This window comes from Accipiter gentilis, chromosome Z (assembly GCF_929443795.1).
Source record: "Accipiter gentilis chromosome Z, bAccGen1.1, whole genome shotgun sequence".
In the NCBI taxonomy this organism is placed as follows: Eukaryota; Metazoa; Chordata; class Aves; order Accipitriformes; family Accipitridae; genus Astur; species Astur gentilis.
The window spans coordinates 63,219,158-63,245,693 of NC_064919.1; the positions used below are offsets into that span (position 1 = coordinate 63,219,158).

The following is a 26,536-nucleotide window of genomic DNA, read 5'->3' on the forward strand; positions in this document are numbered from 1 at the left end:
CCTGACTGCGTATTTCCATGCATTCTCTATGGTATGTCTAAATATTTTGATGGTTTTCATATTTTGTGCCAGCCGTGGAAACTGGTTTGCTGCTAGGTGACTGTAAAAGTGAGATTTGGTAAGTAATTATTAGAAACCTTAGAAATCAACACTATGATTGAAACAACACACAAAAGTATAGCCAAGCAATTAACTAGTAGAGGTACTAACTCATAAATTTTGCAGTTCTTTGCTCTTATAGCTAGACATTCCTGTACGCTAAGTGAGAACAATGTTGAAACTGACCACATGTGATTGAAACTGTGTTAAGCTTCAAGATCAAAGAACAAGGACAAGGATAAAGACTTCAAGCACAGCCAACAAGAACTTCAAATGGCTCGGTGGTTGCAAAAGCAGCCCTTCGACTCAAATGGATCCTTCATTGCGCATGATCAGATGTAGGCAGTACTATGACAATCAGTTAGGATCATTTTTATGTGTATGTACACTAATCTGATTAATATGCAATTAGTTATTCTATATAACCTGTTTGTGCTAAAGCTGTGGTATACACATTAGGTGGAACTATCCCCCGTGCATCCAGCGCTGCAATAAAGAATGCCTGCCTTCTAAAACTCCAAAATGAGTCTTTAGAGAGTTTCTTCAACTGGCTTTTTGGTATCATTCCCACAGTGAAACATGTTTTGCATCCCAATGCCCAGCTACTGCAAACACCAAGTGCCTCAGCAGATACTTCTGCAGTTTTGGATTCTCACAAACACGCTGATTGAAGACTTGAAAAACAGAAGTTAAAGCTGCAAGTAACACCAATGGAGAGACAGCTAGGGATGGAGATTCATCCTCCAAACACACAGATACATTTGAAGAGTGACACTAGAAAGCCTAAGCAAGGGGTAACAGTTACTTAGCAAAAACCCGCTCATTTCCCAGTGCTTCTGGGTGTTCTCAGCATCAGAAGGCCAGAGAAATAGGCAGGTTGAATGAAGAAACCTGTACTGGTGAAACAGGGACAAGAAATATAATCTGAGTGAGATATAATTACAGGCAAAAAGAAAGGAAGTACTTAATGTGTGGAAATAAAAATGAGAGATACGAACTTGGGATCATAGTCAGTTGCTATGAGAACAAAGGCAACCAGGACTGCAAATGTTCAAGAACGCCTTCACTTCTTTTTCTGATAGCTTCCCAGCAGACTTTTCCTTCACATGAGAGGACATGAGCTTGTACGAAGCACAACAAGATTTACAGAAAGTCTGCAGGACATTCAATAAACTGCAGGAGCAGCAAATTATTTCAGTACATAAAGGCACCTCCACGACAAGCAAGAGCTGCAGAAGGGCCAATGTGGACAAGTGTTCTGTCGATTCCATACCTAGAAGCACATACAAACAAGCTTCTGTTTTCACCTAATTACAGATTACTTAGCCATAAAAACAGCAGCAAGAAAAGCACATGAGGAAGTCTGCACAGAAATCCTGTGGAAGGAAGCAAGAACTCACTTCGGTTTCAGGTGTTGCATATATTCCCCTCAGTGCCTCTGAGCTTGCACGTGTTGTTGAGGTCAAACTAGGAGTAAAAGAAGATAACGTCAAAACCCTTGGCATAAGTATAAGCCCAACAGGATGATTTTTCAACACCACAACGAAGATAGTTTATTCCCATGTCTAAGCTAAGCATTTGCCTGGATATAGGCATATATCAAGCACTAAGCATGTGAAATGTTTGTTCTGCACAAGTATAAACCAGCCTGACAGACACCCACTGGCCAACTCAGGCTGAATCATGAGCTTAAAAGTAGGTCACTCCTGAAAGGTGGTGAATTCATCACCATCAGACAACAGCAAAGAGCTAAGCGCTCCAATTTGCAATTCAGAAGAGATCTCCCCTGCTGTGCACAACCAATGCTTTTATATTAACTTCACAGCCATCACTTAGGCTCAGCATTTCTGCAAAGGCTTTGCCAGTGAAATAACGCCAACGGCTATTGTCAGTGTACCAGTTGCTGGAAATCACTTTCTTGCATGACTGCAGTTGTCTAGGGGGGAATCCTGCCTGTTTTCTTCCGATTAGAATAATTTCTTGCCCAGTCTTCCCCTTTCAGGATGTGTCATGCAAACTTCCCATTACCCGCTGGGAGATGTGTTAATGCTTTGCTGTACACACTGAGACTTAGTAAGCAATACTTGAAAACATTCCCCTTGAAGGCCTTCTTTCTACCCAGCTACATGGTGCACTTCCCCTGCAGGCTATGTGAAGGTTGTCTGCATTCCCAAAACACCTTCCTGGTGCACTGGAAACACTGTTCTAATGTGAACTAGATCCATGACACATGATATTCATACATTTGATACCAGAATTATATGGAACACATATGCATATTTAATAGCAGAAGAGCAGCTGTGCTACCTCTTCAGAAAATCTCTCATTTTCACTTGAAAATGATGATGGAGTTTCACGATGTGAATTTTGAAGTGGACTGATTCAGAAGTAGAACCTGCTCAAAAACGGTGCAGCACACAGGCAGTGCTGTCTCCTGACAACCTGCACAGCCAAAACATCACTTCTCAACCATCAGCAACTCACCCCCCCACCCCACCCTGTCCCAGAGCGTGACTTAATTTATTGATGTAGGCTGCAATAATACAAGGTGAGCATCACAAATATATAGGCACAAACAGACTTTTTTAGAGCAGGAGATCACTGGCAAATCCTGATGGCAGTACTGTGCTCATTGCTTGTTCAAAGGAAGCCCTAAACCCTCCCAGTTTTGTTTGTTTTAAAGACCCTCGAAGAACAGTCACAGCCTCTGCCAGGAGGCTACAGAAATTTCAGATACTTTTTTTAGATGGACATAACCGCATAGAGTTTTTCTTATAGAAAGAGTAAATACAGAATCAAAGCACCCTGAGACTGTTTGGGATCATGCACAGCTGGAAATTCCTTCCCCTCCACCTCTAGATGTAAATTGCTCCATCTGGTTTTAATGAAATATATTGGTTTCAAAAGTTGTATTATCTTGTTGAACATTTTTGGCTAAAACATCTAACCATTCTGAAACTGAGGAGAATGTGAACCTTTCAGCTCAGTTCTATGCTACTTCTCTCCATTACTTTGTCTGCATGAGACCTGCTATAAGCCTTCACTAATTGGACCATAACATTGCATTTACAGTGAGGTAACTGCAAACCCCCAGACTTACCAAGAATATAAAATGCAGCCAAATAAAATGGTAGTACCCAGGCCAGTAACCAGGTTTTCATCTCTGTGCAGGCCTTGACTAAATTCAGGTACACAGATTGTGATGTTCTGATTGTTTTCATCGAGGACTTCACAAAACAAAACAAAAAGAGCAGTTAGCAAAGCTCATTTCACTATATTTCAAAGCAGTCTTCAGACTGAAGGCTTTCAGCAAAATATTTTTATTACTTCAGACACTGGGTAGGTACATTTCAGTTTTTTCTATCTATCTTTTAAAAAGATCATACAGAAAAAAAATCTCTAAATCTGACCTGGCAGATTCTGTGTTTCGGGCAAAACAAAAATGCAACTTAGCAGAGTACTAAAATTTCTTGTTTGACAAGAGCAGACAAACAAGGAAAAACACTGTTTGGTGAACTAAGAAATAAGAAGTTGGAAGTTTACCAACACTTCACCCAAGACTACAGAGCCATATATGACCGAGATAGTACAGACCTGACACCATAAATTTGACAGCAGGGGTGCCTGGAGGACAACTATGAAATTCATACTCAGTGAAAAACAGGTGGTGTGTAGTTGCCCTGTTCTCAGGCTGATACACAGAAGACTAAAGAAAAGGAGATGCACCAGTTACAGGCAAGATTTTATCTTAACATCTAAGCAAATGCTACTTCTAGGTCCCTGAAATGAAACCAATTCAGTTCTTGATGTTCTGAGATACCTCTGGCTTTTTGGTGTCTGCTTGGAGTCAAGGCAAGGCAGACTAGTAGCCCACAGCATCACCCTAAAACAAGAGATTACAGCTGCACCTTATCTCAAATCAAGAGCTTTTTGAGCCAATGCTGTTTAAGACAAACTGTGTTTATATCTCCTCTTTCCTTCCAGCAGCCACACTGCATCCCCATTAGGACAGCACAACTGTTTGTAGGGGCAGAGGGCAAAATGCACCAAAGGCTACAACCCTGGTTAAAAATAAACTCAAAGTCAGTCCCCTGACCTGGTGGGGAAGGACTTTGCGTGGTCTTGCAGGGCTGCACAAACAGCACACAGCAGGGACAGCGTGGAGGTGGAAGCAAAAGAAGGGATGACAAGCCTTTATAGAACACCTTGGCCAGAGATGTGCAGAATCCCCCACCTACATCCATCAGGGACACCTCTGCAGCAAGACAGGCCCACTGTTTGGCAGGCCTTTTAGCTAAGTCTGGCACCAAAAAGCTAAGGCACACTGATAAGCACAGGTTCAACAGACATTAGCTTTTGTTTGCCAGTTCCTTCTAAAGACATTTGCAACTCTGCTTTTTAAGTGTTGCAAATAAATACTTGCAGCTTACATTTTCTTCAGGCCTGGTTTGCAAGGTGGCCAATTCGTGAGATTGCCAATTTGAAAGCCCCTCCCTGAGTAATGAGTCAACATTAGGTAAGTTCATGTCAAATCTGAGTCACAGGGCATGGGACACCTTAGTAAGTGCCAGTACCCCATACATTCTCCAGCATGTGCCACTGTAAAAGCTGCACAGGCCAGTATGAGAGTCCTCTCATCACACAGACAGTGGAGAAAGGAGCATCTCTGAGAGCAGATGACAACCATGAGAGTTCTCTGGCCTGGGAAGACAAGGAGGAACATCTGATTCAGGAGGTCTGAGGGACTGTGCTTGATACGTACTCTGACAAATGCAATAACCACACTTGCAATACATACAAGAAGAATCAGAGCATTCACTTAACTGCTGAAGGCTTTGACTGTCACAGGCATGAAATAACACAAGGCCAATGATTAAACACTGTACATCACTTTCTTCCCCTTTTTTCTTCTTTTTTTTACACTGTGTCAAGTCTTATGAGTCATTCAGATGCCTTTTAAATTAACTTCTATATTCATTCAAAAACACTGCTTAAGCTCCGAAAGTAAATCTTCCACCTAAATACTGTTTTTCTTTCTTAGCATTAGAATACGTATGTGTGTGTGCCTGTGCCTACACGAGTGTGACAGAGTCGTTCCTCCATCTCTCCCCTTTCTTCTTGGGAGGTGTCTGTAAAAACTTCTCCTTCCTGCCAACGGACTTATTTTCCTCTAGTTATCATTATTTCAACTATTTAGCACTAAAAGTTGAGCAATAATAAAGACAGGGGTTTTAGCATTACTAATTTGAATCAGAAAAGTCTTCTTTAAGTGGAAAGAATGCTCCCTGTCCAAATAGGTGAATCTGATGGTTACCTGGGTAAAGGAAATAGTTTGAGCTGTGCTTGTGAAGTCTTGCTGGGTTTTTGTAGCATAAAGAACTTAGAAACTCTAGGGAGTTCCCTACTCCTGGCTTGCAGTGCCAATGGTCAGAAGGGAAGTGCAGTACAGGAACTCTGCTGAAGAACAGCATCATCTCAAACACCTGCAGTATAACTCCAAGTCCCTTCTCAGAATGTTTCCTCTCAAAATGAAAGACGAGTGGTACTCAAGTTTTTGCTCCATTAGAAGTCCAGAACTAAGGCTACCTAGCATACCAATTCTAGGAGAAAAGAAGGGATTTTAGTATCCATTCTCATGGCCAGCACCTACTAACTGGTGGTGGACCTAGTAGACTTTTGGATGGAGCTGATCACCCAGCTGCTTCTAGAGGCATCCAAGAGCCATTTGTTCCAACTCCTTTCCAATTATGTGACCAAACACATCATGTATTCAGTCATGTCCTATCATATGAGAACATGTGCTTGCCACATGAGGAACAGGCTACAAGACTCCGGGAAATTTGTCTGTAGGAGACAGGTTGGAATTGCTCTGGTGCAACATACGCAACTCACCCAAGGTAAATTAAGCTCCCCTAGACCCAAGCGCTTAAGATAAATGGAGAGTGCCAATTGCATGGTCTCTCTCCTGCACAGATTTATTTTTAGTATTTGCGATTTCTTCTGCATAGGAGAAACCAAACCCAGCACTCCTATATACCTGAATTTGTTAATTCAGGTTTGCTAAATACTTGCTTTTAATACATGGCATGTCTAAAATAATTTACATAAAGCATCAGATAACTTACTAGTTTCTGGTGGCTTGCTGGATAGTGCTGAGAAAGTGAGGTACATGACGTAGCAGCTGATAACTCCTGACTGCAGCAAACCAGAATGGGGCTGGCCTTTACAATAAAGAGGAAGGTAAGTGATTTTTGCAGACATTTTAACAAATTGAAAAAGAAATTCATACCCTTTAAAGAACAGTACACTAGTATCTTTCAGAAGAGAACAGTACCTATTACGTTTTACTTAAAGCAGTTCATAAGTTTTTGAGGCAGTTCAGATACATTTCCACTGGCATGTAAAGAGAAAAGAGCCTGTCCTTTAGTTCTGCTGGCTGTTTTAGAAAGGCATTAAAGATTCCCATGTAAGTAAAGAATCACCCCTCTGCTTTCACCAAAAGCACCAGCTTTCCAAAAGCTACTGACAAGCTGCCATGATGGTTTTATTTGCCTTTAAAATTTATGTTGGAGTCACTCAAATTACTATTTCCAGGTCCAATGTATGCAAGATACTAACAGCACACATAAAATATACTAAAGCATGAAATACTACTGTCAGCTCCTCCAGGTCCAAACTTTACAGATAGTAAATCACAAGCAGTCAAAAGTAAATGGTAGAACAGTGGTGAATGAGTTGGACAGCCATCACCTCAACTGCTACCACGGCAAGAGTTGTCTAGGCTCCACAACACATTACCAGCCATCAGCATGTGAGCCTTGTTTGCGCTATGACTGCCTGATGGCACACCCAAAATGTCTCACACCTCTCTAGTTTTAGCAGCTGAGCTGATGACCAGCAATAGCACTTCATAGTGTAGATAAAGGACAGGCGCAAGAGCAGCACCAGCTCTGAGCTATCATGAGACTTTCTGCCCAGAACACAGCTCATGCCTCCAGGCACACAACTGTGGCAGCATCCAGAAACCCAGGAGAAGAAGAGGTCAGCAGACTCACGATTCTGGACACAGGGCGATATGGCCACCAGTGACACAAAGAGGCACAGGCCACCGTTAACACCGATCAGGACTTTGTTGTACATGCAGCCCTCTGAGCGTGTGTAGAAAAGAGCCATGAGGATGAGGGCTGCCACAGCCACGGAGTACAAGATGAGAGTGACCAGGGCAAGTAAACCATTCCACATCTGCTTGTGGTTTGCACCTGCAGTCCTGGGGAAAGAGAGACAAGCACCTTATCTTTGTCTTCCCTTCCCAGAGACAAAAAATTCTAATAGCTGAATAGTTCATAACCTCAAACACAAAAGACAGTGCTTACTCTGCTGAAGCATGTGTACATCACTACACCAACACAGGCCCTTACAAAGTTCCTCCCGTGAAACAGAGGGAAACGTTCCTTAGCATTAATCTTCTGTGTTATCATGCCCAGCTGTTTCTGCAATTATAGCCCAGTGTGACTCCTAGAACTCCCAATCTCTGGGATCAGCCTGTCAGCGCATCTCAGCTCAATACTTCAGGGATTTCCTCAGCAGGAACTCAGTGTGCCCCAGACTCAGCTAGCAAGAAGTGCTCTTCACACAACGACAGCAAAGGCATATTGCTTGACATGCCTCTCTTCTCCCTCTTGCGCTACCCTGACAGTTTTACTACCCTTTCTCTCAAAAAGCCTTCTCTCCATTTAGGTTTATCCCACCAGTCTGCCTCAGCTAAAGTGTAGTCCATCTTGGTTTTTTTTTCTTCACCTTCCAAACACCTCTTGCAAAGACCACTGTTTTTTTTAGGAGTGGGAACTAAAAAAGTTGTTTTGGCACAAAAGGCTTTTTGGTACATAGAAGGTTTTGCAGTTTTTGTTTTTTTTTTTTTTTTGTTGTTGGTTTTGTTTTGTGGAAACAGCTTATTTTAAAAGAATATCTAATGTCAGAGAGTGCTAAAGTTAAACGCTGCTGCTGGAAATCTTTCATCCACAGAAAACAGCTACAGTAATTAGCAATAAAAATATCTGTGGTATAAGGAGATCTCACCTATTCCTCCCTGAAAACGGCTATCTAGCAGAGCCCAAAGGTTTGGAAAACCTCTTCCTTAGTAGTCAGTATGCAAACTAGGACAAGAGAGGACTGCAAAGGTTTGTAGAAGAAGAAATGAGAGACAGAAAGGGTGGAGGTGGAGGCAGGAGTTCCTGCGTATATGTGGGAAGACAGTTTAAATATTTTAAATAGATGAGAGGCTAAGGGCTAGGAAGGTAATAGCAAATATGCTAAACCAGAAATTAAGTCAATGCCAAAATGGGGTATATGTGGACTGATAATGGAAATTGCATATTTAGATAAAAGCAAATAAGTTGAAGAGAAAAGAGCAGTTCTTATGTCGAGAAAAAAAACTGATGTGCATTAAGCTGACATAAAAAAGCAGGACACAAAAAAACTGCACACAGTTTCACTATTACATTTTGCAAATCCAGTTTTATTCTCTTGCAGCACTCTGTTTCTTAGCAGGTATATTTTCATATAAAACAACTTAAAAGTAAGAGGTTCTTGCATCCCAACATGCTACTAATTGGAAGCCAAGCAATTCAGGTTAAGACTAAATCAGCAGAGTAGAAGTGGATAAGGAGAAAACATCTCCGCTGGCGAAGGAGAAAGTGGATGAAGCAAAGATGAACAGCTCTAAATATTGACAGTAAAGTGTCTTATTTCAGAAATTACACCCATGCTACTTTTAAATTCTTTGTTGCGAGAAATGTATTGTTCAGGACTCCACCAGAATTTTATGCAAATACTACTTGCTCAACACATACCAATTTTTATTCCATTTGTGTGCGAACTCAACAAGCAGGATGAGCTGAATGGCAATGAAAAGGAAACCTCCTGTTGCTCCTACGTAGCGCCAGGCTGCAAGGCAGAGAGGCAGAAAATAGGTCAAACTGCAGTTGACTTTCCCTTGAAATAAAATGAAATTATTGTCTATGCAGTGAAGCTGTTAACGCGGTCTGAATATCTCAAGCCCACAGATGTAGCAGGAGATGAGAGCTTTCAGCTGAAAGGCCAGCTCAGTTAACTCAAGATTAGCTCCTTGATGAATTCAGTTTGTAACCTGCTACATTTTCAAAATAAGTGTGTTAGGACATTTACTGAATTTCCATAACCCAGAGAATTCTTGTGGAGACTATGAGTTACTATGTTCAGACAGAAAATACTGAAACCTTTATTGTGACTGGCGGGAGGGAGGTGGTGTGAAGGCATTTCACAGCAATCTAAACCCTGAAATTGCAAGGTACTGGAACCCAGTACTAAAAAGGGCAATTTCTTCCCTCACAGATTCCAGTACCACAGAAAAACAAAGGTGGAGCTTATCTATTTACAAATGCTGTCCTGTCCTGAGCCACTCCCAAAGAGACAGGAACAGTTGGTATTTACTGACTACTTTTAAGACAGGTTATTTGACTACTTAACCATTGACCTACATATACTGTATTTAGGTAGCTGTTTGGATACTTTGCACAACAGATCTCTTATGTGCAACATCAGAAATCTCCGAGGAAATACAGATACCTATTTAAATGTTTAGCTGCATATACAGCTTGTGCTGCTGTGCAGAGCCTATAAATGACTCCAGGTGTGCAGCTGATTTCAGTGAAGACAACCAAGCAAGTGAATTAGCAAAGTTACACTGTATCCTACCATTGTGTTTTCCTTTTGAAAACTGCTTGCATAAGTGAAGTGGAAAAACAGAACAGTCAGGGCACGTTACCCTTAGCAGATGATGTAGAGTTGTTTTTGGTTTTTTTTATTGTACCATAAGCTCATTATTTGAATGCAAGAAAAAATGCCATTTGTTTGGTTTTGCTGAATGTATTGTATGCACTCAATAAGCATGCTGTTCTTCAAACAAAAACAAAAAATGGAAGAAGCTAGCATGTAGAAAAGTACATAAAAAATAGGCAGGGAACAAGGTGCGCATATGTTTTTGGGAGAGTTAGAGTAGGAAAAAGCAGACCACCAATGGAGTGAGTAATTCAATAGCCAGACTCTCAGTATCTCCCACTGCTACAGGCAGGATGCTGCAGGATGTTTTATGGATCCATCATAGATAAGGTTAGCATGGCCAGTGTGGATTTAACACTACAGCCCACACAAACCTAGTGCTTGCACATAATATTCCTCCATGATTAACAAACTGCTAAGCATGGGAAGTGTGAGAGGATCTTTTTTTTAAAAAAAAAAACTAATAAGCAAACTGGGAGAATGCTCACCAAAAAAAAGACAGCATTAAGTTTCTTGATGGGAGGGAAAAAAAAGGAAAAACAAAACCACACAACACCCAAACCATCTGTAAATCTCAAATTCAGGGGCTGACTGGAGGACAGTTTAGCAGGATGTGCAGAATACACCTTCAGAGAGAAAAGTCAAAAGCTAATTTGGGGAAGAAAGCTTGTTATGCTGTTTGTCCACACTAGGTCAGCCTGCTGTTGAGAAACAGCACCTTAATCAGCACAAAAAGTTGTTCACTCTTTTCCCTAAACACGTCAGTTTGTGATGACTTTTCACCATGAACAGGGTCGTTCGCAGAGATGATGGGCAGTCTCGCTTGCTCCTGAGTACAATGTATTGCACCACTACATCTTTCTAATCCAAACAGTGATTAGATACTAAGGACAAGCACATACAGCCATCCTGTGACTTTGCAGAGCAGAGGAATAAGGATAAGGAGCCCTTCACTTCTGGGGCATCAAACTGAACCAGGACCAAACAAACAGCTAGTAAGAGCAAGAAGCTGAATTACACCGTCGTGGTTTAACCCCAGCCAGCACCTAAGCACCACGCAGCCGCTCACTCACTCCCCTCCACCCAGTGAGATGGAGGAGAAAATCGGGAAAAGAAGCAAAACTTGTGGGTTGAGATAAGAACGGCTTAATAGAACAGAAAAGAAGAAACTAATGATGATAATGATAGCACTAATAAAATGACAACAGTAGTAATAAAAGGATTGGAATGTACAATTGATGCGCAGGGCAATTGCTCACCACCCACTGATCGCCACCCAGCCAGTCCCCGAGTGGTGATTCCCCGCCCCCCCTTCCCAGTTCCTGTACTAAATGGGACGTCCCATGGTATGGAATACACCGTTGGCCAGTTTGGGTCAGGTGCCCTGGCTGTGTCCTGTGCCAACTTCTTGTGCCCCTCCATCTTTCTCGCTGGCCGGGCATGAGAAGCTGAAAAACCCCTTGACTATAGTCCAAACACTACTGACCAACAACTGAAAACATCAGTGTTATCAACATTCTTCCCATACTGAACTCAAAACATAGCACGGTACCAGCTACTAGGAAGACAGTTAACTCTATCCCAGCTGAAACCAGGACACTGATAGGTATCAGTGGTTTACTTGAAGTAGTTTTTACCTTAGTTTCCCAGAGCACTGTGCTCATAGTATGTCTGCCCACTCTATTCTCTTCCCCCGTGTTACTCTTTCCTCTTCTGCTTTTAAACACCCTGGCTAGAGAAGATCAATGTTGAAAACACAGGCAGCTGAGCAATCCTTAGTGGAAGCAGGCAGCAGACACAACTGCTCCTTTGCACTACTGTTCCCATCTCCTTCCACCCGCCCAGACTCAACAGCTTAAGGGCTTACAAGCACCTGGCAAACTGAAGAGCAGAAACTCATCTCGGCATCACCAGGATTTTTGCTCTTAGCCCACAGGAGGCCTGAGAGAAGTCCCACCCCCCCGAGCTGGCATTTAAGCACTGGGCCAGTACCAGCATGCCTGTGCGGTGCCAGGGCATCTTCCAAAACTGGAAATGCTTCAGGCACAGCATCCTCAGCAGAGCGCTCTCAACACGCTCCAAGAAGTCTACTATTTTGCCTCACTGCATTTACGACACCAGCCTGAAAACTAACAACATCCCAAATTCTTTTGCAGCATTGCAATTTCCAGGCAGCAAACACCAGCGCCTGGTCGGTCACTGTGCCCCCTTGAGCACTGGCACCTCTCCACTGTGCAGCACGGACCCTGGCTGCTGCGCTGGCAGAGCGACCTCCACAAGCCAAACTAACGTGTGGCCCTGCGTTCTTGAGTGAACAATTTCTTGTGCATCATTACAGCTTCCTGCTTCTTAAAGAATTTGCAAGACAGCACCACAGTGATATTTTTACCTACTCATTTGGCCTCCTCTTGGTCAGAAAAAAACATGCTCTTTACTGCATATTCACATACACCCTGTGCACACAGAGCTCCCCCCAGACAGCTCCAAATATTCCTTTTGCACCTGGACTATGCTGGCTTTACTTGAAGAAATATGGCAATATTCACTTTGATTACACCTTTAGGATTTATAACCACTCACAAGGTAGTATAAAACGAAGCAGCATAACAAAACAAGAAGGACATACCATTGAGGAAAGTGTCCTGATCAGGAATGAAGAAGGCTCCTGAGCACATCGCTGCCAGAAGTATAAGTTTAACAAGCCAGAATCTGGACAAGAGGAAAAAAAAAAATCATCTGGTTCTAATAGGTGTTAGAGGTCTTCAACTAAAGTACCATGAGAAATCTCTATTTAAAGCCCAACAAGAGAAAAAACAGCCTTTGATGACTGATTGCCACTTCAGTTAGTTTTCACTTGACTGCATTATTTCTGACAAAACCAGCAAAGTCAACTTTTGTTTTGGGTTTTATTTTGCCTAGAACTATACCCAACTGCAAAGTAGGCAGCGCAAAGCTGTAAAGAGAAGTGGAAAATAAGCAATCAAACAAATACTCACCCATTATGAATGTATGCTCGGCAGCTTTTGCTGCTGTTAATTTTGATGGTGAACAAGAAGAACAAAAAGAAGAAACAGGCCATTCCAAAACAGACTTTGTACACTGCAGAGTATCCCACCAACTTCTCACACATTTCACCCGCCTGAAGACCCTTGCACATTTGCTTGTAGAAGGGTATCTGAAAAGCACAACAAGCCATTAGATAGGACACAGTGCACCTTGTAACCAAGCATGTCTACATCTATGCACCACTGACTTTTCACTGGCTTCATTTAACACCTTTCACTCTTGATACACCTCAGCCTGGATTTAAGGGTTCAGGGGACATAAAGAAATGTAAAACACAAGGGGCTGGAGTTTTCCAGAGCCTCCACTCTCAATTCCTTTCAGATGCTTTGGGGTACAAGTCCACCTACCTTTCCTTCAGCTCTGTTGGCTTACTGCCCCTTACGGCTTATCCCCTCACCCTGGGGACCCTCTCCCTTCTTCCCACCCTTTACAGAAAAAGACTTTGATTACTTCAGTAATCCAGCTTACATGAACCATAACAGTGGTTTTACCAGCCAAAGGGGCATGAATGGGGCTGCAGGGCACAAAGTTCTGGCTCATGCTGCCCTCCGTGGAAACGCAGACCATCACACCCAAGCAGCACAGGGCCAGCAAGCTCTCTCCTCTCCACCACAGCCTCTGAAAGGGAGTTGTGCCAGTTGCCCTGATTTTGTTTTAAATTAACAGAGAGGCAGGAAAATTCCACCTTTCTTTTGACTCATTAAATATTTGCCTTTGAGGCCTTGCTCTCGCCGCGAGGGGAAAGCAAACAGCTGCACATTTTGGCTTCAGTTTCACCAGACTGACGTGATGCTGGGCAGTCAGAAAAGCAGGTCTATGTGGCCAGGACCCACTTCTGTGGGGTGCCTCTGTGCAGACACCCCCCCTTGCAGCCAGGGAACCATTCAGCTGTACAGAAATACAGGCATTTAATTAGAAAACCATCGTTCATTTCAAAGAAAGAAGGGCCTCTCTGTACACTCACAGCCCTCAGCTGAGGCTGGTGAGACCAGTTGAGCAACACATCGAACTCTCTGGAGCTAATCACTGCTGCCTGCACAGGTGACTGGAGGAGAAAGACGACAATGTGTGCCAGGACACAACATGCACAAATAAATAACTTGGGCAAAGGAAATGGGAATCAGACTTCAGAAAGCATTCAGCCAGGCCAGATTTTGCTTAGGAAAAATATACAGAGATTGTAGGCAACACCATCCTTGAACATTTCCAAGAAATTAGCAAAGACAGGAGCCTCTCCTTCCTTTGGCAGGCAGGTCAGTACACAAAACCAAGACAGGGAAAGAACAAACAGGACCCAAGAGCAAGCAATCAGTCAGCACTCTCAGCTGAGTAGAAAGCCATCTGAGATGTAGGAAACAAAGGATAAACACGTAAACTGCTGGCTTCCCTCAGCAGAGTATGCAACTTCCCATCCCATGCCAGCAACCCAAACCAGTCAGGAGCTCAAGAGCCCTCCTAGCAGTTTCCCCAAAACAGCAAATATTTTAGCAGCTCACAGCAATACTGAGTTGCTGTGCTAAGGGTAGTAAACCTAACTACAGTACAGAGCTGATCCTAGGTGGTCTACAACCACCCAAGGAGATGAAAAGCAGATCTCAACACAGCGGTGTGGTTTTACAAGAATGGATTCAAGCTGAGCCACTCTGAGATGCATTTTCAGAAGTAACTCATGGATGAGTAGCCACTTCATAAGAAGCTGGACAGTAAACGAGTAGGTGTGGCTAACTCACATCCAAGAGTTTTTAGAGAGCTCCTGAGAAATTGTCTAGAGCACCAGCTATGCCCTTCCCAGGTCTTGCCCAGGACTGGGCAAACATGCCAGCATTCAAAAGCAAATGGATTGACTGGAATAATTAAGAGACTTATCCGTGCCCCAGTGATGCCAGGGCAAGCCAAGGGGCCACAGCAATGCCAGGGAAAGCAATGGGGCTATCAATTAATGCCTTCCAGTTCTTTGCTTATAACAAACATCAGTCAGCGGAGATTAAAAAGATGCATAATATTGAACTAACAATATTTCTGAGAAAATTAGGCATTTGTTTGATATAGATGATACGAACAACCAAGAGGATGGACTTCTGTAAGATCTGCACTTGATACCAAGCTGCATTTTGGTTATGAGACCTACAGAAACAAAAAAGTAGCTGGAACTTGGTTAATTGACTAGCTAATTAAAAACAGATCTCTGGGTAACTGCAAATAGGCATCTTCTTTAATCACATAGTTTTCTACAGAGATTTTGATGGGATTTTTGACCCATTCTCTGTGTTCTTTTCTCCATTTAGTAGTAATTTCCTTACAGATCTGGCTGAGAGAAAATGGATGGATTCACAAGAACAATAGCTCAGTTTGTGCCTATACAAACAACAAAGAGCTCAGCCCTCATGTAGTATGCACAACACTATGCAGTAATAAGTGATGGCGCCACAGCAATAGTCCTGTGAGCTTGAACACCCTTTTTGGAGACCCATGATCCTGAAGGAAAAAACCAAGAATAAAACCAAACTCTTGGGGACCCCGGCAGATAATAAACATGAGCACAATGCTGGGGACAAAAGAGCTGATGTTATCAAAAGGCCAAGTTTTCCTGAGAGGATGGCCTACTGCTGGAAACAATTTATCAAGGCTTATGTGACTTCTTCACTGAAAGTTAAAAAAGGACTAATTTTTTTTTTTAATTCTGTATCTCTGAAACATGTTCAGCTGCTGAGAAGCCTGCCCAGCCTATTTAATTTACCAGGCTTTCTACGTGCTGCATAGTTTTGCCAGCTGTTACAAGTCACAGATTAGTTATTTGCCAAGTCTGATACAGTGAAATATCGACTTTTATACCTTTCTTTGGCCTCTGAGTAGGGGAAAAAGCATTCTTGCTGCAGAAACTCAGGATCCGCTCAGATAACCTAAACGCCTTGGCTGCTGTGCAAGCAATGATGTTATCACAGCGAAGTCAGCAATTTTCCAAGTGCAGTGAAACCCTTTGAGACGATAGCAACTTCTACAGAAACAGGGACAGACTGCCCTGAACTTGCTTTCCCCTGACTGCAAGCTGCTGGCGCCCAAAATAAACGCATTGCAAGAAGCAAGCCAGCACGGTCACACTGCGTCCAGGCTCCAGCTGGCTGGGGCTTGGCCACCTTGGAGCTTGGGTCTGTCTGCACCAAACGTGTGAATGCAGAAGTGCAGGAAATAGCATCAGAGGAGGAATAGGAAGGAAGATGTGTGTGGAAATGGGCCTGAGGAGCCCGAAGGAGACTGCTTTCATCTGGATGTCCTCATCTAACAGAGGGAGAATGTGGCAGATGAACTTTGTTATGGAAATGGAGGAAGCATGAAAGAAAATCTGTGTAGGTGGAGAGACAAGGGCAAAAAACCAGGTAAAACTGCCTGTCTTGAGCAGCTGAGAAATGGAATAGAAAAACAAAAAACACTTAGACCAAAACACATGCCATCTTGTATCTATGGCTAAGTTCTTATCAGAAATAGGCAATGGGAATCTGTACTTTAAAAACTCATTTTTGGTAGCAAATTTGGCTTTCAACGTACTGTAATGCAGTTAAGGGCCAAGATATAAACCTGGCTGGGGAAACAAGCCTGAAAGCATGCTCTGCCAGAACATGTAACCATCTAGAACCAAAACGCTTTGACACAACTGAACAGGTTTTTACTGGTGTTCGTTTTCTTTCTTATTTTTCCTTTCATTATTTAAGTAGGATATGGATATTTTCAGGGTGAAACCACTAGTTTTGAAACAGCTTTACATTTAAAAATTTAATTAAAAAAAAAAAAAATCAAGACACTATTTTGAAAGACCAAAACAATTCTCTCCCTTTGCTTCCATCAATTATGCTTTCAAAGCCTGTGAAATGCAACATGTTCAACAGAACATTTGTGAGTAAAGCTGTACCTGTTTTTCAAAAAAACCAGAGTAACTGGAAAAAAGAAGTAATATATGGATCAAGGAGTAGAAGCACTTCTTCAAGTTGGGTCCTGCTTTGTTTCATTTTGGAACAGAGTCAAGTCTCTGTGTAACTGCATATTGGTCTTTTCTGTCTTTCTGTCCCCATCACTGAGGCTCTCATGTATTGATTGATGCTCTAGCCCATCTTTTGCCTTGAAACACAACCTTGCTCCTCTGAAATCTATTCTACATGCTTCCATTCAAAATATTTTCCTGGTCAAAACCACCTACTCCTTCACTACCCCTCCACTGCCTCTTGCTTCTTTCCCAGAGATCAAACACAAATGCCTTTGTTTCTTTGCACATTTTTCAGAATTTAACTCTTTGGGCCTCTCTCTCTCGATGCCCCATGGGCACAGGAACAGCTCAGGAGATGGGGAAGAGTGAAAACAACAGAGAAAAAAATCCCCCTCAAAAGGCACCATTCAACTCTTAAGGCTCACCATAAAATACGATGTCCTCAAAATGCTGCTGGTTAGATTAGGAACCAAGGTTTTACAACCATAACCAAATACTCCACAGGTACTGTCTCCTCCCACAGACACATGGTATCATCTACCTGCCAACTTTGGTGAGGATGTAGAAGTTGAGCTCCCTGGGACAGCGCATCATTTTTCCAGCCATGTTGCAGGGCACAGAGCAGGTCCCCAACTCTGGGCTGGCACCTGCAGAGTCTGGCATCTTGGGAATGGAAAAACTGTCCTAAATGTGTTTTAATAGACAGAAGGCATGACCATGGGGTTAGATAAATACTGCAAAATAAATACAAACATTTTTAAAAGTCTCTGTTTAAGATGGCTGTAAGAGATGTACATTTGCTGTTACCTCCTCTCAAAATAATGCCAAAGGACCAAGTGCTACAATAAATACATTTAGAACTACTTTAGACTTGGGAATTTATAGCCAATCAATCAAAAAACCTTCTCCCTGACAAGGGAGAGATGGCTTTCACGTAACATCAGCATGAGTATTTCAACTTTAAACTGGTAAAGGAGACACACGGTTCCCTGCCAAGATTACGGCTCCATAAAGGACTGCACTAAAATTTCAATTATTTTTTTTTTAATACAAAATTTTAAAAATTCTTACTAAAATAAATTAAAATTCTGTCTCCTCTCAAGAAAGAGAGGGTGAGGTCCTAGAAGCACCATGCAAAGTATTTGCTTACAGTCTGGCTTCAGGAGCTAGGAATGCTCCATGATCCAGCCAAAAGCAAAGGAATCAGTAAGTGCCCAGCACTTTCAAAACACAGTTCATTATTGGGAAGCTGAGACTGGTTAGTCTGAATAAATATTTTCAAGGTGCACTCTATTACAACTGGGCTGAATTAGCTTCAGGAGTCTTTGAACTTTTAACAGCCCTGAACATAATTATTAAATTAGAGAGCAGATAAAGAAAGCCTACTTTCAGATGGTCCATTTCCCATTCAAAGACATCAAACGCTCTAAATCAAGAGGGCAATTATCTTTCCACTTCACACTAACAGCTACCCTTTGTGCCATTTCTTCCCACACTAAGCTTTCAAGACTATGAACTGGAAAAGAAATTTGGCAATACTGAAAAGCATGTTGTTGAAGGCTTCTTGAATCACTTTTCTGTTGGATAAAGAGCGAGTATTTTTTGTTAGGGATACAAGCTGCATTAAAACCACACTACTGATGGAAAATGACTTTATGAAATTTGGATATGAGCATGTAATTTGTCTCCCACACACTTGAGTTGCTTGGGCTATTCACTTTATTGCCAAGCTAAGCATCTATTAAGTCAAAGTAATTCCTGGCAAGCGATTTCAGCACACACATGTTGAATAGCTTTTAACTTGCAGCTGAGAGGCAAACATCATGTCTGCACTGGGTGCTCTTACAGGGTTGTCAGCAGGTCCTGGTGGCTGGGGGTAAGAAGGTGGCACTAGGATAACTCAAGCAAAGCACTATTATATGGAAGAAAACTAGAACAGAACATACAAAGAGCGTACAATGGGAAGAGAGGTAGGTCACTAGCAGCAGAGCACATAAACCCTCAAACTAGCCCTGTCGTAAGACCGCTGGTTCATCTGTGTTGCAGGCACAGGGTGCTATCACCAGCTTCTGGATCTGGGCTGCTGCAGAGGGAAGTGTTTCACTGACAACTGAAAGTCAAGTGCAGAAGGTAAGTAGGGCATCAACTTGACCAGCAACTGGTTAAACAAGGGAACTGCCTTAACTGTGCACCCACCAGCACTCCCTCCTGGGAGGGTAACACAAAACAACTAGATGCCTGCAGTGAAAGAAGCCTTCTGAACCTCCAGGGCAAGCACAGCCACAATCTCGAAGCAGGCCCAATGACAAGTTTGGTGCAGAAACTTAATTTTTAAGAATTAAGCAATCCAGCCATTGTTCTCTCTACTTAAACACAGACTTCTCTCCTTGTAGTTTGTAGAGGGCAAGAAAGAGGATTTGTGCTACTCAGAGCAACTTGGGTGGCTTGAGAAACCAAACCAAAGATGTGGTACAACAGGTCTAGTGTGTGACCGCAAGCAGGCTGGCGAGCAATTAGCTTAGGAAAGTTATATTAAGACTCTGAAAGAAACTTGAGTCTTAAAATCTAGTTTTAGCCACTGCTTCTTTCATGCTTTTGAAGCTTTTTAATTAAAAAGACAATTAGAGATGAACAATATCTGCTGTGGTTAGAGGCCATGTGAACATGATGACTCAACACACCCTGAAGAAAACCCCTTGTAGAGGATCCCCAGCACTATGCATTGCAGTAGTCTGTCACACAGCACCAAGAACACAGAATTAAAATTATAAATGCAACAGTTGAAGAGTTATTTTCTGATTTGCTGCTTCTGCTACTAAACAAGTTGCCAGAGACGAACTCAACGTCAGACTGAACCAATTTGTTCTACTATAACATGTTCCCTAACAGCCACTAGTGACACTACCTGCGCAGCAAAGCTGGGATGGGTTCACTGCAGCAGGTTTCTGCACGATGAGAGGAGGAAGGCTGCTAGTCCTATGATCCTTGACTCTTCCTGTTCTGAAACACACTCGACGGGTGAGCAATTGACAGAAAGAGGCTGAGCATGGCCAATCATCCCATCCGGGTTTGGAAGTGGATGGATGGAGGGAATTGACCGCCTCTTCTGAGGGAGTGCCCCTACACATGAAGAGCTGTGGAAGGAGCCCCATTTGCTTCCACGGGCAGCAGTGGGTTCATCTCTCTTACTTACGTGCGTTTTCATTTCGTTAGCTACTGTTGTTGACATCATGACACAACAGATGATAGTCACCAGGATGAAGTAGAGCGCATACATGAAGCGGGTGCTGGTTGACTGTTTTATCTTGGGGCAGCATTTGCAGCACAAGGAACAAGCGGCAGTACCACAGCAGCAGGCCAACTGGAAAGTAAGACAAAAACCACAACGTCATTCCATCACCGCCTTTAGGTTTCCATTGCAAAAGTCAGACAGGGAAGCTGGGAGACTTCTTGTAAAACTCCAGAATTCTTAAGTCCTCTCCTCCCATTTGAACAGTATTTAAATGGAAGAAGACTGTCTTGTTTATCAAAAGTCACTAGGTTTAAGCACATCAGTTTCTAGCTTTCCCACATGCTAAGGATGAAAGTGTAGAGAATGAGGAGGAGCAGCTCACAAATTCTTAATCCTGCTTTTTGCTATTTCTGTGTAGCTCACGGTTCTGACATCTTTCACCCAGCAGAACAGGCACTGCAATGGTAAGGCTCTATTTCCTGTAATACACTCTCCCCTCTTCGTAGTGAAAAAACAGATCTGCACAAGAAGGGCACAGACTCCAAAATGATTTGCTTTTTAACATACAGACAAAACTATTTTGTTTCTAAGACGAGCTGGAACTTTTGTTTCAAACAAGCGGTACAGATCCACTTCAATTCACCAGAATCATACTGTCCTTTTTAAGGTGACCTTTCTGCTACACATGCAGACTAAAAAGCTTTTTTTTTTCTTCTACAGAACTTTTTATACTACTGAAGACTTTGAGCAAATTAAAGGGGAGATGGAAAACTGTGTTAAGACGCACTTTGGGATAGTTGTGCTGAAGGCTTTATAAACAGACAACCGCTACAAAAACCCCCAAACTCAAACCAACAGACAAAAAACTACATTAACAGTTCTAAATATTTTGGTCAGTAGAGAAAGAATCTGGAAGGAAATACTTGGCTTACTGCAAACAAAGCAAAAGATAGCTGAACTTGAAGGACCCAAAATACAACCGCACCATCTTGTACTGAAGAAAGCCAAAGAAATGCAACTTCACAGTTATTTAGACACACTTTGCAAAGGTTAAAGTGGTGATTCCCCACGCAAGATGGCGAGGGAAAAAAAACACAGCTGCAAGGAAAATAATACCAAATCACACTTCAGCTGATAGTGTCTCCAATGTTTCAACATTATTAGAGACAGAATTCCTTGTGTATTTTAGTTCTTTTCTACCTGCAACTGAGGGTCCACCAAGATAAAAACCAAGCAGCACAGCAAAAAAAGCACTTAACTGACTTATTCAACAGGAAAAAGGGTACTGAATAAATCCTGAAAGAGATCTAGCTTGATGCTCGTTATTTCTTTGCTGTCAACAGTATCATTAACTTTCAAAGCAGCTGGATTCCCCTTCCCTGCCTTCTACTTTCAGAAAAGTCATATATAAAAATATAAACATAAGCCCTATTTTTATACATAAGGTAGCACTGTACTTGGCCAGGCCCTTCCTGGCCATAGGCAGCAGCTTCATATGGCTCCTGTGCTTAACCCAGCAGCTGCGACCACAGGAGGGATTTTTGCACATCAGCAGGCAGCCAGGAACACGGAACCTCTCTTCCAGGTCTCACTGCTGCCAGCCCAGAGCAACCTCACCCCTCAGCACTCCCATTCTCAAAGGGCTCCCTGCAGCTAGTGTGTGGCATAGGGGCAGTGTGCTGCCAGTGCCAGGGGCTCGAGCACACCAAAGCCGCTTTTTCCCTGTGTTTCCTCAGCCCTTGGAGGGGCCACGGGGATGTTCAGGGGAACCCCCTGCTTTCTAGCAAGCAGTTGTACAAGACAAATGGCTTTTCTTGGCCCTTGCCAAGGGATTCAGAATGCAGAAGTGCCACATCTGAGTTGCCCAGGCAAACTCCTCTGGCTTGTATGTGTCTTCAGGTGCCAAACCATCACACACTGTTTTCCTCCCAGGACAATTCCTCTTCTGGCACCAACGACTGTCCAGCCTGGAGAAGGGGGTTTCACATGTGTGTTTGCAAACATGCATATCTGCTGTAACTCCAGAGAGTCTCACAACCAGACTGGTTGATCAAAGGGCCCCAAATCATGTTGAAGAAGTGTCCTGAAAAGACTCCCAGCTTATCATTTCCTTGCCATGACTATCTGCTGCAACACCGCACAGAAAGAGGGTAGTGGACGGGCCCTTGCCTCGCTGGACAGTGGGTCTTCAGCTTGCAGAAGACGTGAAACTGGACAGCCCAACCCAGCTCCCATGCTGCCCTTCTCTTAGTTCACCCCTGGATCTCACACCAGAGGAGACAGGGGCCTCAAAGCACACAGCTGCTAAAACTGCTGCTGCTGCAAAACAGAAATCCTCCCCAAAACACACCAAGCTCCAACTGTGGGGAATAAACAGAACGGGGTCATGTTGGCACCAAAGCTGGAAATTAAAAATACTATGTGCATAAGCACAGTGTGCAAGTAGACTTCCAAAATAGAAGGCAGTGGTGGCTGAATGGCAATTTTATTTTTTATATGTAGTGAAATTAAGTTAACTTTTACAGCACCAATACAAGTCCAAGAAGTAAGGAAGCTATGGCAAGTTACCAATTCAGCAAACAAATGTAATAATAACATTTCAAAACAAAAACATACCAGAAAAGCATAATCCATCCACTTCAGAATTGTGGAAAAAAAAAAAAAGATTAAGAGTAAAGGTCCTTTCAGTCTGTATCAGCCAGATCCAAGGTATCCACAATGAACTTCAACTGCTGGCCATACTCACCATAACATTAAAAGCTATAGTACAGAAGTAAAAAGGTATGCAGCTTTGGCATTTGTAAGGGGAACAACATTTTCCTAAGTCAGGTGCTGGAGAGCTCTGCCAGTGAAACCTCATCTATGTCCAGCAACATGTTTGCCGTTCCAGTCCTGGGTCCCTGGAGCTGCTATTTAAAGCAACAAATACTTAAATAATACTATATAGCTCATTTATGCATTGTTCCACATTACTTAGAGAGACTTTAACAATAAGTTTCTAATACTGAGCAAGTACCCTATAAATAGGCAATATCTGTGAAAAGTACCAGTGTCTCCATCTTTTTTCAGATGCACTCCTTTAAGCACTCTGAATAGCCATGGAAACCACTGAAAGTTGGTTAGTTTATTCAGACACAGTCCCAAATTTGGTGGATTTTTTTCTTTTTTTTTTTTTCTTCTCTTTTTTTTCTTTTTTAAACTCTGGTTATGACTAACTACATTCCAGAGTGGTCTGCAATGAAATAGGTGTTATCCAAAAATAAATGAAACCAGTCTCTGTCCCAAAGAGTAAGATGCCGGCCACAACCTACTGACCCGAGAGGTTTCAAAGATGTCTTTGGGTGACAGACTTCAAAGACAACGTATACAACAAGTTCTGTGTTAAAAGGTTGTGGTCAACGTGCAGCTAAACTACGCAGTCCCTCCTGACGCTGGCTGGGCACGGCCCATCTCGCCTCGCCTTTGCCTTCTGACTGCAGCGAGGGTTTGCCTGGGGCTCAGGACCCACCGGTGCACAGGTGCAAGCCAGTAACCAATTCTTCCCGTGTTCAAAAACCAGGCTGTGAAAAAAAGCAAATAATGTCACGGATCTTTTACAGATGTAGCTTATCACGAAACAAAAGGTCCTCCAAAGGATGGGTTCTGCAGAAGAAGGACACTGTGCAGTTTTCAGGACAGAGACAACCCAGACAACCCAAGGTCTGCGATTGCTGCTAGCAGGCAGGCCGTGAAAATCCTGGTCTGTACCTATGGAGCTCCTTCAAAGTCCTGCGATCCTTCCAAGTCCAGGATCCCCAAGACCACAGTGCAATGGCATCCGAAAGTCAGGCTGCTCTGGCAGGAGTTTGTCATGCTGCAGCAGGTTCTGGCTTCAAGCCTTTCTCATACAAAGGCTCCCACAAGTCAGGCAGCAAGTACAGCCACCTCAGCTCCCTCTCTAGCTTTACATCCCCTCACCGGGTAAACAATGCAGTCTGACAGTAATTACAAGCGCGACACAAATATTTATGCTTTCCACAAATACTTACAATCAGCCGGCCCCCTCACGCTAGCTCCCCACGACGCCAGGCCTCCCCAACGTAGGCCATCAATGGTGGCCGATGTATAAATTGGATGATGGGGAAAAACGGCCAGAGATGGGAACTTTGAATTATAATACTTTTTTGCAAGTTGTGTTATTTTGTAGAAAACGGGATAAATGGGATAAGACCCCATATGTGGATATGTTTTTTTATTTTAAGAAGTGATCACAAAATAAGAAAAAAGCGTAAACTGTTGATATCTGATTCAAATGTTTTGATGATGACAGAGGATAAAAAGAAATTGCCTCGATGTTGTTCTGCTTGTAGTATTGGGAAAAGGTGTTTGAAAGTGGACAATGAAGAAGAGGATGTGCAATTGATGGTTTTGATAATAGGGAAAGAAGCAGTGAAGGAAGTGAAGGATTTAGTCCTATTGCAGGTAGAACTCAGGCACAGAATTCACAGGCAGAATCCTGTGATTCAGGCTCTGTTACGCCAGGCAGTGGGGACAGACAGAATGCCTGTGTATGTGAAAGTCTCCTTTTCAACCTCAGTTTTAATGAATTAGGAGTCATATTGCGAAAATCCAGAAAAAATGTATCGGTCCTTTAAAATGATAATTGAAAATCATAATCCAGACTGGAAAGATATGCAAGTATTATTAAACACCTTATTTTCACTTGAGGAAAAAAGGATGGTGTTGGAGAAAGCTCGGGAAGAGAATGAGAAGATAATTGCTAGGGATGGTCCAAGTCTTTTTATGCCAGCACAAGAACCAGATTGGGATGCAAATACTAGTGTGGGCAGATCGATGAATAATCAGTATCAACAGTTGATATTGTACGGAACAAAATGTGGGGTGCCTAGACCTAAAAATCTTGTCAAACTATATCAGCTGGTACAAGGTGAAATTGAGGAGCCCTCTGCCTTTTATGAGGACTGTGTGAAATTGCGCTGAAGTGGACTAATATGGATCTCAAGGATGAGGCTAACAGAATGACTTTTACTACTTACTTTGTGCAGCAGTCCGCTCCGGATGTAAGAAGAAAGTTGCAAAAGGTAGATGGCATGTCTGGAATGTCGTCAGTATCTCAGTTAATAGAAATTGCTTATAAGGTTTATAACAACAGAGAAGAATCGGGAAAAAAAAGGAAGAACACAGAGAAAAAGTAAAGGAAAAGAAACAAAACGCTGCAGTTTTGGCAGCCACATTCGCCCAAGTGCAAACCTCCTCTCGCGGAAGAGGTTTTCCGAAAGGATGAGGGCACGGCAGAGGACAGAGAGCAGGAGGAAATATAGGGAGTAGAATCCATTTGACGAAAGATCAGTGTGCAACTTGTAAGGAAAAGGGACATTGGAAAAATGAATGTCCAAAGAAACAATCAACTAATCGGACACCCCTGCCTGCACCCATTCCGGAGGCAGACCTGCTTATGATCAGTACAGAAGATTCAGATTGACGGGGACCAGGGCTTGAGAAATTAGTTTCCCCAGCTGAACCCCTGGTTTCAGTGAAGCTGGGGAATGAGACAGTTAAATTACTAGTTGATACAGAGCAACATATTCTGTACTAAATAGTTGTAAAGGACCTATGAGCAAATTCTCTATGTCAGTGATTGGTGCCACAAGAAACCAAGAAATCAGACCTTTCTTTCAACCAATTAAGTGTGAAATTGGAAACAAAATATTTACACATGAATTTTTGTATATGCCAGAATGTCCCCCACCTCTGGTGGGAAAGGATTTATTGAATAAATTGGGAGCACAAATAACTTTTGATCAGAATAAAGTCTGAGTACATATTCCGCAAAATAACGTGTGGGAGGCACAAGTGTATGTGTTACAGGAATTGTCAGAAATAAAGAACGTTGAAAATAAGGATGGACAAATTGAAGCCCCCTCTGAAATCATGAATGCAGTGATTCCTTTAGTCTGGGCAACTGAGAAACTGAAGAGCCAAATCGGCAGAACCAGTAAAAGAGGAATTGAAACCAGGAGTGAAGCCAGTGAGACAAAAACAATACCCCATGAAATTGGAAGCTCAGGTTGGACTAGAGCCTATAATTAATAATTTTTTAAAATATGGACTGTTGCAAGAGTGTCAATCTGAATATAACACCCTGATCTTGCCTGTTAAAAAGCCACATTCACAGAAGAATCAATTAGTACAAGATCTAAGAACTATTAATCAAATAGTGACTGATGTACATCCAGTGGTGCCTAATCCTTACACTCTGTTAACAATAGTTGATTCAAATGTTTATTTTACAGTTGGACTTAAAAGACGCCTTCTTTTGCATTCCATTGGATGATCGAAGTCAGAAA

At 42.6% G+C, this 26,536-nt stretch overlaps 1 protein-coding gene across 3 annotated transcripts in view; it reads right to left on the reverse strand.

Moving 5' to 3' along the window:
- SERINC5 (serine incorporator 5) overlaps positions 1-26,536 on the reverse strand; it is a 52,210-nt gene that overhangs the window by 10,286 nt on the left and 15,388 nt on the right. For 2 of the 3 annotated variants that reach the window (XM_049794564.1, XM_049794565.1), the window contains 8 exons: positions 20,151-20,318; positions 12,912-13,090; positions 12,542-12,624; positions 8,949-9,042; positions 7,155-7,366; positions 6,225-6,320; positions 3,200-3,326; positions 1,500-1,566 (listed from right to left, as the gene is read on the reverse strand). In XM_049794564.1, the coding sequence (XP_049650521.1) occupies positions 1,500-1,566; positions 3,200-3,326; positions 6,225-6,320; positions 7,155-7,366; positions 8,949-9,042; positions 12,542-12,624; positions 12,912-13,090; positions 20,151-20,318 (1,026 nt within the window). Of the gene's footprint in view, positions 1-1,499; positions 1,567-3,199; positions 3,327-6,224; positions 6,321-7,154; positions 7,367-8,948; positions 9,043-12,541; positions 12,625-12,911; positions 13,091-20,150; positions 20,319-24,217; positions 24,270-26,536 lie in introns of those variants that run through there. The other variant, XM_049794566.1, reaches the window with a different exon arrangement.